The following is a 14,973-nucleotide window of genomic DNA, read 5'->3' as shown; positions in this document are numbered from 1 at the left end:
TATACTATATGGTATCCAAATCAGGAGTGATTTATGAGTACAGAGCCAGGAGTAACCCCTGAGCATCACAGGGTGTTGTGGCCCAAAAAGCAAAAACTATAATAAAATAAAAATAGAAAATATTGACCTGACCCTATAAATTAAAAACTAACAGCTTTGCCATCAACTGGGAGTTTGTTAGAGATTCCAAGCCTCATCTCTCGTTCACTAAATCTGAATTTACAGCATCAAGAGCCCCGGTGATGTTTAATAAAAAATTCTCCTGTACAATTAATTTTGCATAAAGTCACAGGTCTTTGTTTCATGCTCTCAGATAACAAGAAGGACATTTAACCATGCTGCATTTCAGATACTAATCAAATTTTGTCACAGCAAGCAAGAAAATAGATGAGGAGAACAACCAAAAGGTTGGTAAATAGCAGAGTACTGTGAAATAACTAAGTAACAAAGTTGTGTCCAAAGGCCTGAGTTTGTAAAAATTCAGTGAAACCATAGGAGTAATCACTTTCCAGACTATAATTGGTCATTCTGCATTGGTAATGCTAGACTTGTAATTTTTCTCTTGTTATAATTTAAGAGGCATCAGACACACCTGCAATCATTAAACCCGTGGTACTATTTCCTACATGACCTCAGATAGGCCACTTCACCTCCCAACATTCCATTCACTCCAGCTGTAGACAAAGTTAGTACCAGGATTGAGATCTTCATCTGGATAAAATTTATGCAAGTGCCGGGTATAATTATTATTTTAGCTGACAGATAAAAAGACTGTCACTTGTTTCTGAAAGCTTTGTGAAGCAAAAGACACAAAGATGAAATTATGCCCCATTGTCTTTTTTGTTTTGCCTGCTTATGGAGTTTGATTGAACTTTTCTGAATCCCATGATAAATATGCACCCTGACAAAGGATTAAATGAAAACCCCTTAATTACCTGGATCAAAGCTTGTAATAATGTATATGTGTTCATGACAGAGAGAGAGGATTGGTATAATTAGTACCTCTGAATTTGGGAAGAGTATGTCTAGCAGGAAAATGTGTACATGTTTGGTAAAAATTGAGTGATGGGTCAAGAACTCTTCAAGCTAAGAAGATTATATCAGTAGATGCATTCACCATCTGCTCACTGAAAGTACAAAAAATGGAAATCACTTCTTTATATAAACTAAAGTTTAGTTATAACGGAGTCTATGAATAATACCATACCAATAGTCAAGACTGAGAAATGTAAAATGTGAATAATAAAAGATGAAAGGAACTATTTCCTATGTGAAGTGAAAAATATTGTCAAAGACACATTCAGATCCTCATTATAAAACTCAGTCCTATTTCCAAAAGGCACAATCTAAAGACACACACAAACAAAAAATATATTCATTGGCACCAAAAGCCAAGTGAACCTCAAATCTACATATATGGTATTATTGGGTCAATAGATCAGTAATACCACTGATGGATTTTTCAAGTTCATTACCAAATAGCATAATATATTTTTTAAAATCCCATTTTAAGTGGTGGTAACTTCCTTAAAATACTTTCCATCTTACACTGCTATTTAGAGGATATTGGTAAAAGTTATTTATGTTCAAATTACAATAAAAGACACTTGTGGTAAAAAAATTGACCATGAGAACAACTATTTCTTTATTTATGTATCAACAAATAAATGTATATATGAGAAGATGTATAGGGGCTTGAATTTATTATGAGGAATAATATATACCAATCATACCTTTCCATATCCATCACACCACCACCACCTTCAGACACATACATTGGTCCTACCTCAGTTTTTATCACCACCAAGTTGCACATTTGTGTACATTGGGTCAATCTATCTTATAGAGAATTCTCAACGTATCTGACTGTATTTTAACCTTAAGATTTGCTACTGGGGCCAGGAAGGTGGCGCTAGAGGTAAGGTGTCTGCCTTGAAAGTGCTACCATAGGATGGACAGCGGTGCTGTCTGATCCCCCGGCGTCCCATATGGTCCCCCCAAGCCAGAGGCAATTTCTGAGCACATAGCCAGGAGTAACCCCTGAGCGTCAAATGGGTATGGCCCAAAAACCAAAAAAAAAAAAAGATTTGCTACTGCAAATATCCATGAAAGACTAAGCCACAACTTAAAAAGACATTTCTTCCAAAATTAACATCAAAGTGCTCGTTTAAATAGTCTCTCCTTGAAAGTTAAAGAATTATTTAGATAATTGAATTTTATTTTCCTCCTGCCAAATTTTTTTCTAAAATAGTTTTCTCTGACACACAAAAGTTGTTTACTTACGTTAGTGCCTTGTTGCATTATCAAATTTAGATGTCAGAGATTCTGAAATCACAGATTATATGATGACTGAACTTTTTTTATTAAATCCTTACTACAAAGCCCTGGTGGAAATATGACTCAGAGTAAGGTTAACATCATATTAATGGAGCAAACATAAGAGGAGGAGAAAAATATAATCTCTGGAAATGTAAGCAACAATGTCTATTTCTAAGACAACATAACTTCTGAGGAGACTTGGATATGGCAGGAATAGGAAAAAAAGTGGCAGTGAGTGATTTCCTTCTTGGCAGCAACATGGAAAGAACAGTGTGTGGGTTGTTGTATACTGTTGACAAGTCTGTTGCCATACAGGTTTCTGTTCATGACAGAAGGTGCTACTCAACAAGAACACATAAATTGCCTGAAACTCTCTCTCTCTCTCTCTCTCTCTCTCTCTCTCTCTCTCTCTCTCTTACACACACACACACACACACACATATACCCTGCCAACAATTTTTATGGTTAAATACATGATGCTCTTTTTACATCTTACATCTTACATCTCTTGAAAGAGTCTTTAGGTACTCAGAAGTTTTGGATAAAACATGGAACCACTTGGAAGCACAGATGGTGTTTTCATCATTTATCTCTAACAGTTGGATCTTGAAAATGATAGAATTGGATACACAGATGGTGATGGTAAACTGGTTTAGCCATTAGTTTTAAACTCCAAACAAATTCTGATCCATTGAAGGAGAAAGTGGAAGAATGGGAGGAAATGGAAGAGTGTAGCTCAGTACAGAAGTTAAGAGAAGGTACTAAGTTAGAATTTATTTTAAAAAATAATCATAAGGTCATATCTAAAATAACCATCCAACTTAAGTACTAGGGTTTTGAAAAGGATTGCCAAATTTTAATTAATAATATAATGCTGAGTCGGGCCCGGAGAGATAGCACAGTGGCGTTTGCCTTGCAAGCAGCCGATCCAGGACCAAAGGTGGTTGGTTCGAATCCCGGTGTCCCATATGGTCCCCCGTGCCTGCCAGGAGCTATTTCTGAGCAGACAACCAGGAGTGACTCCTGAGCAACGCCAGGTGTGGCCCAAAAATCAAATAATAATAATAATAAATAAAATAATGCTGAGTCAATTGAATTTATTACTTAGTATTTATATTGTATTTATGAGATACAGGAGACATTAAATCAGAGAAATTTCCCAGAAAATTGAAACTAGCCAATGAAATCAAGTTTATCCTGGGATACTTAACAAATTGGTTATACAAATGAAGTCTAGCCAAAGTGTTGACTATGTCTACAACTACAAAGAAAGCACATATTTTTTCAAAGTGTTTCTTATTAGTAAAAGTGCCACCTGCTCCTTAAAAGGATAACCAAGTATTTGGATTATAAATTTTATTTACAAAAATTTGATTAAACATAATTTCTAATTTTAATATATTTATTTCAGAGAAATAAGGCCATTACAGATTACCCAGTAAAAGTTTGAACAGGAAGCTTTCTCCTAGGATATGTATGATGAAACCACAAGCTCAAGTTAAAGATTATCTGAAAAAAATAAATCTTTCAAAATGACAAGAATTGCATCAATTTTAAAATATTTAGATGAAAATTTTCATAAATATTCATATTATGTAGAATGTAATGCTCTTAATCCAGAAGATGCCTAAATACCAATTTCTGCACCCATGGAATTTAGAGTTTCTTTGTGATCACAGTCCTGTTAGAGGACTCAAGATTGCTATGTGAGTATCAGGACAACTCTAGAAACAAAATTAGGTGTTAGAATAAATTTGCAGAGAAAAGCACACCAGTCAAAAAGAGCATCAAAAACAGAACATAAGCTGAAAATTTCACTGAGTACCATTGGATGATGTATATGCAAGGGGAAAAAGTCAAGAATAAAACCATGAAAATATGAGATGTGACTTGTGAACAGTTTTGTAATATGTACTCAAAAGGAGATGAATGGTAAGAAACGTAAAAATTTAAACAGTTGTGAAATAACTATCCCTACAGTACTCTGGTTTTGATATATTTTAAAGACCCATCTTATTAAAAAGCCAGAGTATTGCTCATAAAGTTACCCAAACAACCTTTTTAACTTTCTTTTAGAAATAACACATCTTATTTACCTTGTTGTTGAGCCTTATCATCCTTAGTGAGTAGAAAACTCTATTCTTTGCTTTCTACATTAAGATAAGTAAAAAGCCTTTCTCATTTTGGAATGAATTTTGTTAGTGATCTCAGCAGGAAGCAGTAAACAAAAGTGCTGTACAACTTTACTGCATGTTTTGTGACAGTATGTTATCACCTTCAGTGTCACAAGAGTCTCCACCTCCAGGAGGCAGCCATCTTCTCCAGTGACAGGAGCTTTGTATTTTTATAAGAAGCAGAATCCTTACCTAATAGGGATTAAGACCCTGTGTAACCTCTGGGAACTCAAATAAGAAGTTAGGGTGGGTCCCCAGTGACACAATGACAAGTATCTTCCCTAACATAATTGATCATTACTCCCCAGAGCTAAAGAAAGCTCTGTTTCCTTTTAGTTCAAACCTATTTTGTTTTCTAAAGTGTTAATGCTTGTTTACATTCCTGGAGCCTTTCAAAATCCTACTTTCCAATTCAAAGCTCATGGCCTTAAATAAAATCAAAGTTAGAACATCAAAACACTGGCAAGAGAGACAACCAGCCATGTTGAAGTATCTTTTAAATTTGAAGACTTAAAAAACATAAAGAATTCATCAGGAATCAATATGTTTTCAATTTTTTATTGCAAATGTTCTGTAGTAATGTTATGATCATATCATTTGTTCTGAGAAAATTATCATAATCAATCTTCTGATTTATTTAGAGATATTATTTGGTATTAACAGTTATTTTACAAATGAAACTATGTTTATGTATCATAAATGTGCTCTTTAGAAATGTTGACCATGTTAACAAAGTATCTTTCACCTTTTACTCTATTTTTCATTTTGCAATCACTAATGAACTTTCATATAGAGAGCATGAGAATGGAAGGTTTATATTTTTCTTCTAGGTTTTTGTCAGAAAAGTTAGTGAATTCAAGATGGAACCCATTGGTAGATGTTGGCTGTGCCAAGAACTAAATACTAGTTTAAGTATCATTATTAATTTTAATTGAAGTTTAGCAGTTTGTGGCACTAACAACTTGCAATGAACTTTTTAATATCTTTATTTAAGCACCCTGGTTACAAACAAGACTGGATTACAATCATAAAAAAATGCAACCCCTTCACCACTGCAACCTTCCCGCCACCAATATCCACCCACCCCCCTCCTCCCCAACCCTACCTGTCTTCAAGACAGGCATTCTATTTCTATTACTCACTACCATTGTCATAATAGTTGTTGGTATATTATTTCTCTAACTGCATTCACCAATCTTTGTGGTAAGCTTCATATCATAGATTGGTTTTCCCAACTCTCATCTCTATTGTCTTTGGGTATTATTATAATACTGTCTTTTATTTTTCTTAAATCCCACAGATGAGTGAGAATATTCTGTGTCTATCTCTCTTCCTCTGATGCATTTTACTCAGCATAATAGCTTCCATGTACATCCATATATAGGAAAATTTCATGACTTCCTTTTTTCTGATGGCTGCATAGCATTCCATTGTGTATATGTACCAGTTTCTTTAGCCACTCATCTTTTATCAGGTTTATAGGTTTATAGGTTTTTTCCAGATCCAGGCTATTATGAATAGGGCTCCAATTAACATAGGCGTGGAGAGGGCATTTTTATATTGTGTTTTTGTTTTCTTAGGATATATCCCTAGGAGTGGTAAACTGGATTACATAAAAGCTCAATTTCCAGTTTCTTGAGCAAACACCGTATTGTTTCCCAAAAAGGCTGGACTAGATGCATTCCCACCAGCAGTGAATGAGAGTTCCTTTCTCCCCACATCCCCATCAGCACTGAATGTTCTTATTCTTGGGCCAGTCTTGTCTTGTATCAAATTTTAGAAGAAAAGCTTTTTTTTAGTTTGTCTCCACTGAGACTTGCACTTGTGATAATTGACCTTGAGAAAAGTTCTTCCATTCCAATCTTGTTCAGAGTTTTTATCATGAATGAATATTGGATTTTATCAAATGCTTTCTCTGTATCTATTGATATGATCATATGGTTTTTATTTTTCTTTTGTTAATACATTGTATTATGTTGATTGACTTGTGTATGTTAAACCATACTTGAAACTCTGGAATGAAACCTACTTGGTCATGGTGTATAACTTTCTTCATGAGGCATTGGATCCTATTTGCTAGGAGATTGTAAGGATCTTTGCATCTGTGTTTATCAGGGATATTGGTCTGTAGTTTTCTTTCTTTTTTTTTTTTTTTCCTTCAGCATCTCTGTCTACTTTTGTTACCAGGGTGATGTTAGATTTGTAAAGAAACTATTTGGGAATGTTTCTGTTTCTTCAATTTCCTGGAAGAGCCTGAAAAGGATTGGCAGTAGTTCCTTTTAAAAGGTTTGAAAGAATCCATTATGAATTCATCTGGGCCTGGGCTTTTGTTTTTGGAAATTTTGATTACCATTTTAATTTCCTCAGTAGTGATGGGTCTGTTTAGATATGCTAGATCATCCTGGTTCAACTGTGGAAGATTAAAAGAGTCCAAGAATTTATTCATTTCTTCAAGGTTCTCTTGTTTTGTGGCATAGAGTTTCTCAAAGTAGTCTCTGATTACTCTTTGAATCTCATATTATTTGTAATATTATCCCCCTTTTCATTTCTAATCCGGCTTATTAAGTTTCTCTCCTTTCCTTTCTTTGTGAGTTTTGCTACTGGTTTATTGATCTTGTTTATATATTCAAAGAACCAACTTTTGCTTTCATTGATCTTTAGGATTTTTTTTGAGATTTCCACTTCCTTAATTTATGCTCTAAGCTTTGTTATTTCTTTCTGTCTACCTATTTTTTACTCGTTTTGTTGATTGTTCTCTAATTTTATAAGCTGTGTTATTAAATTATTTAAGTAGGCCCCTTTTTCCTCCCTTTTTCCTCCTGTGTGCTTGCAAAGATATAAATTTTCCTCTTAGTACTACATTTGCCGTGTCCCACAAATTCTGATAATTTGTGTCTTGTTTGGCATTTGTTTCCAGGAATCTTTTGATTTCCTCTTTGATTTTATCTCTGATCCATGGGTTGTTCAGTAGTGAGCTGTTTAATTGCCATATGTTTAATTTCCATAAGATTTTCCTCTGTGTCTATTTGTAGTTCACTTCTGTTTTCAGTGCATTATGATCTAAAAAACATCGTCGTACAATTCCTATCCTCTTGATTTTATGAATGTTTTGTGGAACAGTATGTTGTCTATTTTGTATAGAGTTGTATGCATCTCATCTTCCAGCTGCTGTTACTCTATTGGAGTGAGGTTTTCGTTTTGCCAACCAAGCTTTTCAGTCCTATTATTTCAGTTTAAAGTTTTCTTATTTCTATCTGCATATCCTCTTGATTCTTATTTGTGGTTCATTCAGTTTGTTCCATGCTTCCTTTGAGTTCTATGAAGATCCTTCATATTGCTTCTCTAAACTTCTTATCTGAGATGCTAAATAGGTGTTTGGCACTTTTCAGGTCATCAAAGCTGCCACCTTCATTCTCTATGCATTATAGAGGCCTGTGTTGTTTCCCCATTGTCACGCTCATCATATGATGTTTTCTACATGTTGTACTGGGGCTCATTGACTAGGAGATATGCTTGGCTGCAAAGCAGAGCAGAGCAGCCAGGCTCCTCTGGCTCAACCCTTCATGGGCAATGTTAGCTCACCTTTGTAGATGTGCCTTCTGCAAGCTCTTCTGGGCCTGGTGGTTTCCTACAGCAGCAGTGATGGGTCAAGATGTTACCCACAAGAAAAAGGCACATGGGGTTCAAGATCCACAGTTTGTGGGTGGGGTCAGCTCATCTCTGTTTATGTGCCATTGATGAGCTCTTCTAGATGGGGTGGTTCCTGGCAGTAGTAACGAAGGTGGGTCAAGGAGTAATGGAAATTTTAAACTCATAGAATCTTTGTCAGATTCACTGATTCATTTCTTAAATATGAGACTCAGAGATATCTTTGTTGCTAAGAATTTTAGATCTCCTGAAAACTTGAGCAAGTACTTGGTTGAATACCTTGAGTTCTTACAAACAAGGCCAGAATTGTTTTGGCCTGGCAATTTCAAGGCAGGTGTTATCTGTTGGTTGCCTGAACCATTGAAAACCTCCTTCTGGCCTTTTGGAAATGATGGATTTAAACAATTCTAGTTCCTATAGGGCCTGCCATGGAGAATTAGCCTCAGAGTGTACTTATAGGAAGTGGGTTTATTTATATTCCTGAATAAATTTTAGATTTATATACTTAAAATGTTTTTGAAAAAAAATAAAGATTTTTTGAATCAGAAGCCTTGATTTTGACATCACTGAGGATGAACCACTGTTTTGTTTCATTTTATGGTGGTTCTTATATGGGAATTTTGTATTAAAATCAAGTCTCTATATAAGTAGGGAGTCCTTTTTAATATAGACTATTATAAATTGATATGAACTTTTTTTAATATAATTTTTATTTTGATCATAGTGTCTTACATATTGTTGACAATAACATTTTAGGTACATATTTACATAAAATCAGGGGGGATTCCCATCCCCAAATTGTCTTCCCTACCCCTCCGTTGTTGTCCTACCTCCCATTTCCTCTTCCCTCACCCCCAGGGCGGCTAGAATATGTGGTCCCCTCTGTATCCAACCCTTGCACCTGTTTGGTCTTGATGCCTCCCTTATCTCCCCTTCTAACTGTAGGCAGGACTAGCTAGTTCAAGTTGCGTGGTTTTGCCTGAGAAGGAGAAGATAAATAAACTGGGGTAAGAGTCTAATACTCCCAAAATGGGTGGAATCCTTCTAGAGGCTCTCATCATCGATTTGGGAGATGAAGGAGAGAAAGAAGGTGAAACACTCCACCAGTACCAAAAAAAGTGTCAATTATCCAGTGAGGACTCCAGCTATATCGATAAGCACCACAAAAAAACAGCCGAAAAACAAAGCAAAACAGACAGACAAACAAACAAACAAAAGACAGAACAAAAACAAACAAACAAACCAAAAACACGCCATGGTCTTGAAATAAGAAACATGGCATAGCACATAACGAGGGAAAAGAAAAGAATAGAAAAAAATAAGTATAATTGGGGACGACGATTTCAATAATCACACCCAAACAGAGAAATCGACCAAAATAGATAGGTAAATAAAAATAATAATAACAATAATAAATGAAGGTAAAAGATATATATGTATATATATATATATACACACACATGTATATATTATACATATATAATATATATGTATATATTACATATATATAAAATACCAAGTTTTTGTGCTTTTTGTATTTTTGTTTTTTCCCCTCCTGCCCTGGCACAGTAAATATTGGGGTCATTCGAAAAGGAATTTACATGGCCTAAGAAGTATGGGGTTTCTCCGTCCTTGGAGTATACTGTCATGGGATCAGCTCTAGACTTTGCTCAGGATCATTTATTCTCCAGGTGGTGTTTTTTGGTGTGTGGAAGACTTCTGTTCTGTCCAGGGTGATACACTCAGAGCTCTGTGTTGAGAGGTCTCAGTATCTGCACAGATCCTGAGGTAGGACTTATGGTGAGGTCAGTCTTTGTGGTTCTAGAGGTTCTGTTACCTCAGTGTCGTTTTAGTCCATCTTCTGTGGTTGGTGACCTTGGTCTTTGCACTGAACCTAGGATGGCACCTAGGTTAGCGTCTTTCTTTGTGCTTCCAGAAGGCCCATTCTGTTGCAGTTGTCTCTGTCAGACCTTTGGGACTGGGGATCATGCTTATTGTGCAAGTCATAGTTCAAACCCTAAACTAGGGCTTTTTTATTGGTCCCAAGATGTATACTGTCTGGTCGTGGTTCTAGTAGCCAGTCATCTGTCACGATCTTGGCTTTTGGACCTACCAAAGGGTGCCGAGTCTTCTGGTTTTGTCTTGTCGTTAGCTGGTAAGGTAGGCTAATCTGCTCTAAGGTCAAGTTGTTCACATTTTCCTCTTTGTCAGGATATCATGTTAGAGCTGGTCCTTGTTGTTGACCCCGCAGTATTAAGGCTGTTCCGGATGGAGTTTGTTTCCTGTAGCTGTTGTGAAGAGCTGTGCCGATTCTATGTCTGGGATCCAGGGTTCAAGGCTGGATGAATGGCATCTAATCATCTGAGGTCTAAGTGATTCCACATGACATATTTTTAAGGTAGGAGATACCCCTGTATTGTAAACAACTATGAGTTCCTATCTCTAGTAGATAAGAGCTCTTTTTTTTATATGTAAGGTTTCCCCATTATTTAGTGTGTCTTTGCAGGGGGAGGTGGAGCCACATTGTATTGTCGGTGTGGTTGGGGGTGGACAGAGGGGATAACAGACACAGGTCACATACCCAAAAATGATAAAAAAAATAATAATAATAATAAAATAAAATAAAATAAATAAAAACGTATGTGCTCACAAATGTATATATAGGACCAACATTTAAAAAAATAAATAAATAAATTTAAGAGGAAAAAAAAAAAAAGAACGAAAATGAGTTAGCGAAGTTTTTAAAGGACCAAAGTGGTGCAAAAGACTACCTCACATTTGGGGGAGAGCAGATAACGAAGTGGTGTATTACAGGTCTTATGCCTATGTTGGAAGTACAGTTTTTCCCATTGTCTTTTGGGTTTTTCTTGTGGTGTGTGGGTTCTCCGGCACTTTTCCATCACGCCCCCTGACCTTCTTCAGATTGGCAAATGGTTTGCGGCAGGGAGGTCCTGGAGGAGATCTTGCCTTGGGGCTACTTTTGGGAGTAAGACCAGTTTCAAGTAGCAGTCCACATTAGGGGGAGTTGATAGGGAGGGCCGCGCAGCATGAGTCCGCAGGGGAGTTGGCTGTCTTTTCTTGCCCGGGACGAGGTGTGGGTTTGACTGGGTGTCCCTTCTCTTGGGTGCTGGGTACTGGTTCGTTGGGGTAGGAGGTCGATCTGGTTGCCTAATAGATTAAGGACTGAGGGTGAAGTGTTTTAATATAGAGGGAGGTCTGGATGGGATTGAGGGGTGGAGGGATAGTTGGATTTCCAGAGGGGGGAAAGGGTAAGGTGTATGGAAGGGGTAGGGAGGGAGAAAAGAGAAAAATACATTAGAAAGAAAGGGAGAAGAGAAAGGATAGAAAGTAAAGAAAAGAATAGAAAAGAAAAAAATAACCAAGAAAGTGGTGAGAAGAGAGGAGAAAATAGCAAGGGAATGCTGGTTTGCTTGAATGTGTTCAGTGAATAGAGCATGTAGTTTGGGTCTGTACGTCGCTGTTACTGCTTCGGTGGTCTGACTGGTCACGTGCTTGAAACCCTAAAAGAAGGTAAACCTAGGTATAAAGTGTATGTTAAAGAGTTTTCTCAGGACCAACTTGTAGTGCAAACTGGGTATGGTATCTCGTGTGGTATCCCGAGTTGCCATCTTAGCTTGTCCGCCCTTTGTATCCAAGAACACCTGTGGACAGAAAAGCTGAGAGGTTATTTTAAATATAGTAAGATAGAGGCATTAATACGTAGTTTTATGGGATGTTTCCATTGGAGCCAGTGGTTTGTCTTGGTATTCTTTACCTGTGTTCCTGTATACGATCTCTACATGATTATTATGGGCCATTATTGTAGAAGGTTAATTACGTACCTGTTCTCTCTATGCTGCTGTTCTGGTGTTGCTGTTTTCTTTGTGGTATAATGTGTAGTTGCGAGTTTGTGTTGTTCCTTTTTCATGTGTTTTGGGCACTGTTCCGAGGTATATGTTGACTATTACAGTGGTTGGAGTTTCTACCCTGTTAGACCCTGTTATTTGATTGTTAAGTATTAGTTGTGATTGAGATGTATGTTCTATGTGCTTCAGAATAGTGCTACCATTCTGTGTTTATCTTTTGTCTTCTGACTTACTTCGTTTAACATAACATGATCTAAGTCCATCCACGTTGCTGCAAAATCTGTGATTGTATCATTTCTGACTGCCATGTAATATTCCATTGTGTATAGATACCACATCTTAATGATCCATTCATCTGTTGTTGGACATCGCGGTTGGTTCCAAGATTTGGCTATTATACTGAGTGCTGCGATAAATAGTGGGGTGCACACGTATTTTGGAATGAATGTTCTTCCAACTTGGGGGTATATACCTAGGAGTGCAATTGCTGGGTCAAAAGGGAGCTCAATTCTGAGTTCTTTGAGTACTCTCCAGGCTGTTCTCCATAGATGTTGGACTAGGGGGCATTCCCACCAGCAGTGGATGAGAGTTCCCTTCATACCGCATCCACGCCAACAAAGATTGTTCTCAGTATTTTTGATGTGAGCCATCCTCACTGGTGTAAGGTGGTATCTCATTGTTGTCTTGATTTGGATCTCTCTGATGATGAGTGAAGGTGAGCATGTTTTCATGTGTTTGTTAGCCAAATTGATATGAACTTTTAATACAGTATTAGAGTTTTTCAATATCAACAACTAGAATACGTGCAACTTGAAAAAGTGTGTGTGTGTCTTGTTTTATATAATATAGATTTCCTCATTTAAAAGCAAGCCAGAAACTTTTTAAAAATAAGTAGAGTTAAGTCTAATTTAATCTGTTCACAATTTTCTGTGGTTAAACAAGCAATCTGAATGTAGTAAAATAAATCTGACAATGAATTATTTATTGGTTTTTAAAAGAAAATAAATAATGAAAGCTATTCAGTAATTCTTAAATGGCTGGGGATTAGTTCTCCTTTCAAAATGTGATGGAAACTAAATTTTTCACATAGAAAAATAAACCAAGCATAAACCAGATAGTTTGGGATATCATTTCATGTTCTCTGGATTCCATGGTCTCTGAGATGGATTGACCATCTCAGCACTGACTCTGAGGTTTCCCATATTACTCATCTGGACTGGTCTTTTTTCTTTCTTGTTGCTTATTTTGCAGCTTTCTCTTCTTCCACAAATTCTCTATCTCTATCTAGTAAGCCCAGTTTGATTTTGTGCTTATACCTTATCACTGAAAGTCAGATTTCTCTAAACCTGTAATAGCAGACAGAGATCACAAACAAAATAAATTACAAAAGTCAGAACTTTTGGTTACAAGGTATTTACCTTGGTCAGACAATGTTCATTGAGGATTTTTTTTTGGTTTGGGGTCACACCTGGAGGTGTTCAGGGGTTACTTCTGGCTCTGCGCTCAGAAATCGCTCCTGGTTCACTCAGAGTACCATATGGGATGCTGAGTTTCGAACCACTGTCAGTCCTGGGTTGACTGCATGCAAGGCAAATGGCCTGCCACTGTGCTATCTCTCTTGCCCTCTCATTGAGCATTTTTTAGAGAATAACCACCACCCTCCTATTGTTTTGAAGTATCTGTGGGTTATCTTTATGCAGTTCACCAACTCGAGAATATAAAAAATATGGTCAGTAAATGAGAAGTGGCAAGAACTAACGAACCCATGTATACAATTGTGTGCATCATCAAGAACATCAGATGATATTTGTATCTAGGTCCCCTCACAGTGAGGATGACTTTGGAGCAGGTATCTGTCCTTCCCATTTACCCATGGACTTGCTGAATTTGGAGGTGGAACAATCTTTTGGCTCTATGGCACCTCTAACGATTGCCTTCTGGTTTGCTTTATCCATACAGGTAACAATATTAACCCAGGAGGTCTCCCAACTAGGGAAAGACATGAGGAATGTGAAGCAGCTTCTAGAAAATATTCTGTCACTTCAGCAGACATCACGGTTCTGCTCTCTGCACACCACCTCCGTGTGTCCATCCAGGGACAGCTTCCAAAGCAGGATGACTTGGAGTACACACCAACCTTGTCTACACTTACAAACAGGTGGCGCAGCATATACCCAAGCACAACTCTGCCCCAGTAATATCACCTCAAACATTTGGAGTGTGGAATCCTCCTCTGTAGGGAGCAGCCCCCAACAAACTGGAGCTCATGAGCAAAACCCTGCAGGCAATGAACTTTGCTGTCCTCCTTCCAGTCTCGATTATTCCCCTGCCCACTACCAAGTCGTCCAAGAAGGTCATTTACAATTTCTACGGTGCATCTCTCCACAGTCAGATACGGCACTGACACCTCTGCGGTCCATTTCAGCAACTCTGGCCTCTTCTGTGTGTTCCTCTTCGGAAAACTCTTTGCACCTAGTTCTCCCAAGTAGATCAGAGGAAGGCAATTTCAACCAAGCAGCTGTGAGTTCTTTCAGTCTGGAAAACTTGCCAGGATCTTGGGATCAGGAAGAAAGGCCACCCATTCCTACTGAACCCTTGGAGAACTTTCCATTGGAAGTTGTCACCAGCAGAGCGGAAGCAAAAGATAATAAAGCCATAAATGTATGATATCAGCACACCTGGAACAACTGCCAATTTTCCAAACCCACCGCTGCATGACCTTTTGAGTTTGCCTTTCTTTGCCTCTGGTAGGCTTGAAGACTGGGCAAAGTTGGAAATCCTGCAGTAAAGAGCATGAGAAGTCAGGAAAGGACAACCTCAGTCCTGTAGAATACAGTTTCTAGATCCTAGAATTGGAATTGAAACATTTTTCTGTACATATATTAACTTACTAGTCTGTTTGACAGACTTTGGTAAAAGACCCTGAGGGTCTGAACAGTTAGAAGGCCCAGACAAAGATTTTGTGG

The 14,973-nt window shown here is 37.5% G+C and overlaps 1 protein-coding gene across 1 annotated transcript in view; it reads left to right on the top strand.

The window, feature by feature from the left end:
- The window catches only part of KCNH8 (potassium voltage-gated channel subfamily H member 8), a 389,068-nt gene extending 374,362 nt beyond the window's left edge, over positions 1-14,706 (top strand). The window contains exon 16 of the mRNA XM_049766132.1: positions 13,967-14,706. Within this exon, the coding sequence (XP_049622089.1) occupies positions 13,967-14,674 (708 nt within the window). The 3' untranslated portion in view covers positions 14,675-14,706. The remainder of the gene's footprint in view (positions 1-13,966) is intronic.
- The last annotated feature ends 267 nt before the right edge of the window (positions 14,707-14,973 follow it).

This window comes from Suncus etruscus, chromosome 20 (genome assembly GCF_024139225.1).
Source record: "Suncus etruscus isolate mSunEtr1 chromosome 20, mSunEtr1.pri.cur, whole genome shotgun sequence".
NCBI lineage: Eukaryota > Metazoa > Chordata > Mammalia > Eulipotyphla > Soricidae > Suncus > Suncus etruscus.
Note: the sequence above shows the minus strand (reverse complement) of the source record. Positions and strands in the feature narration are given on the sequence as shown.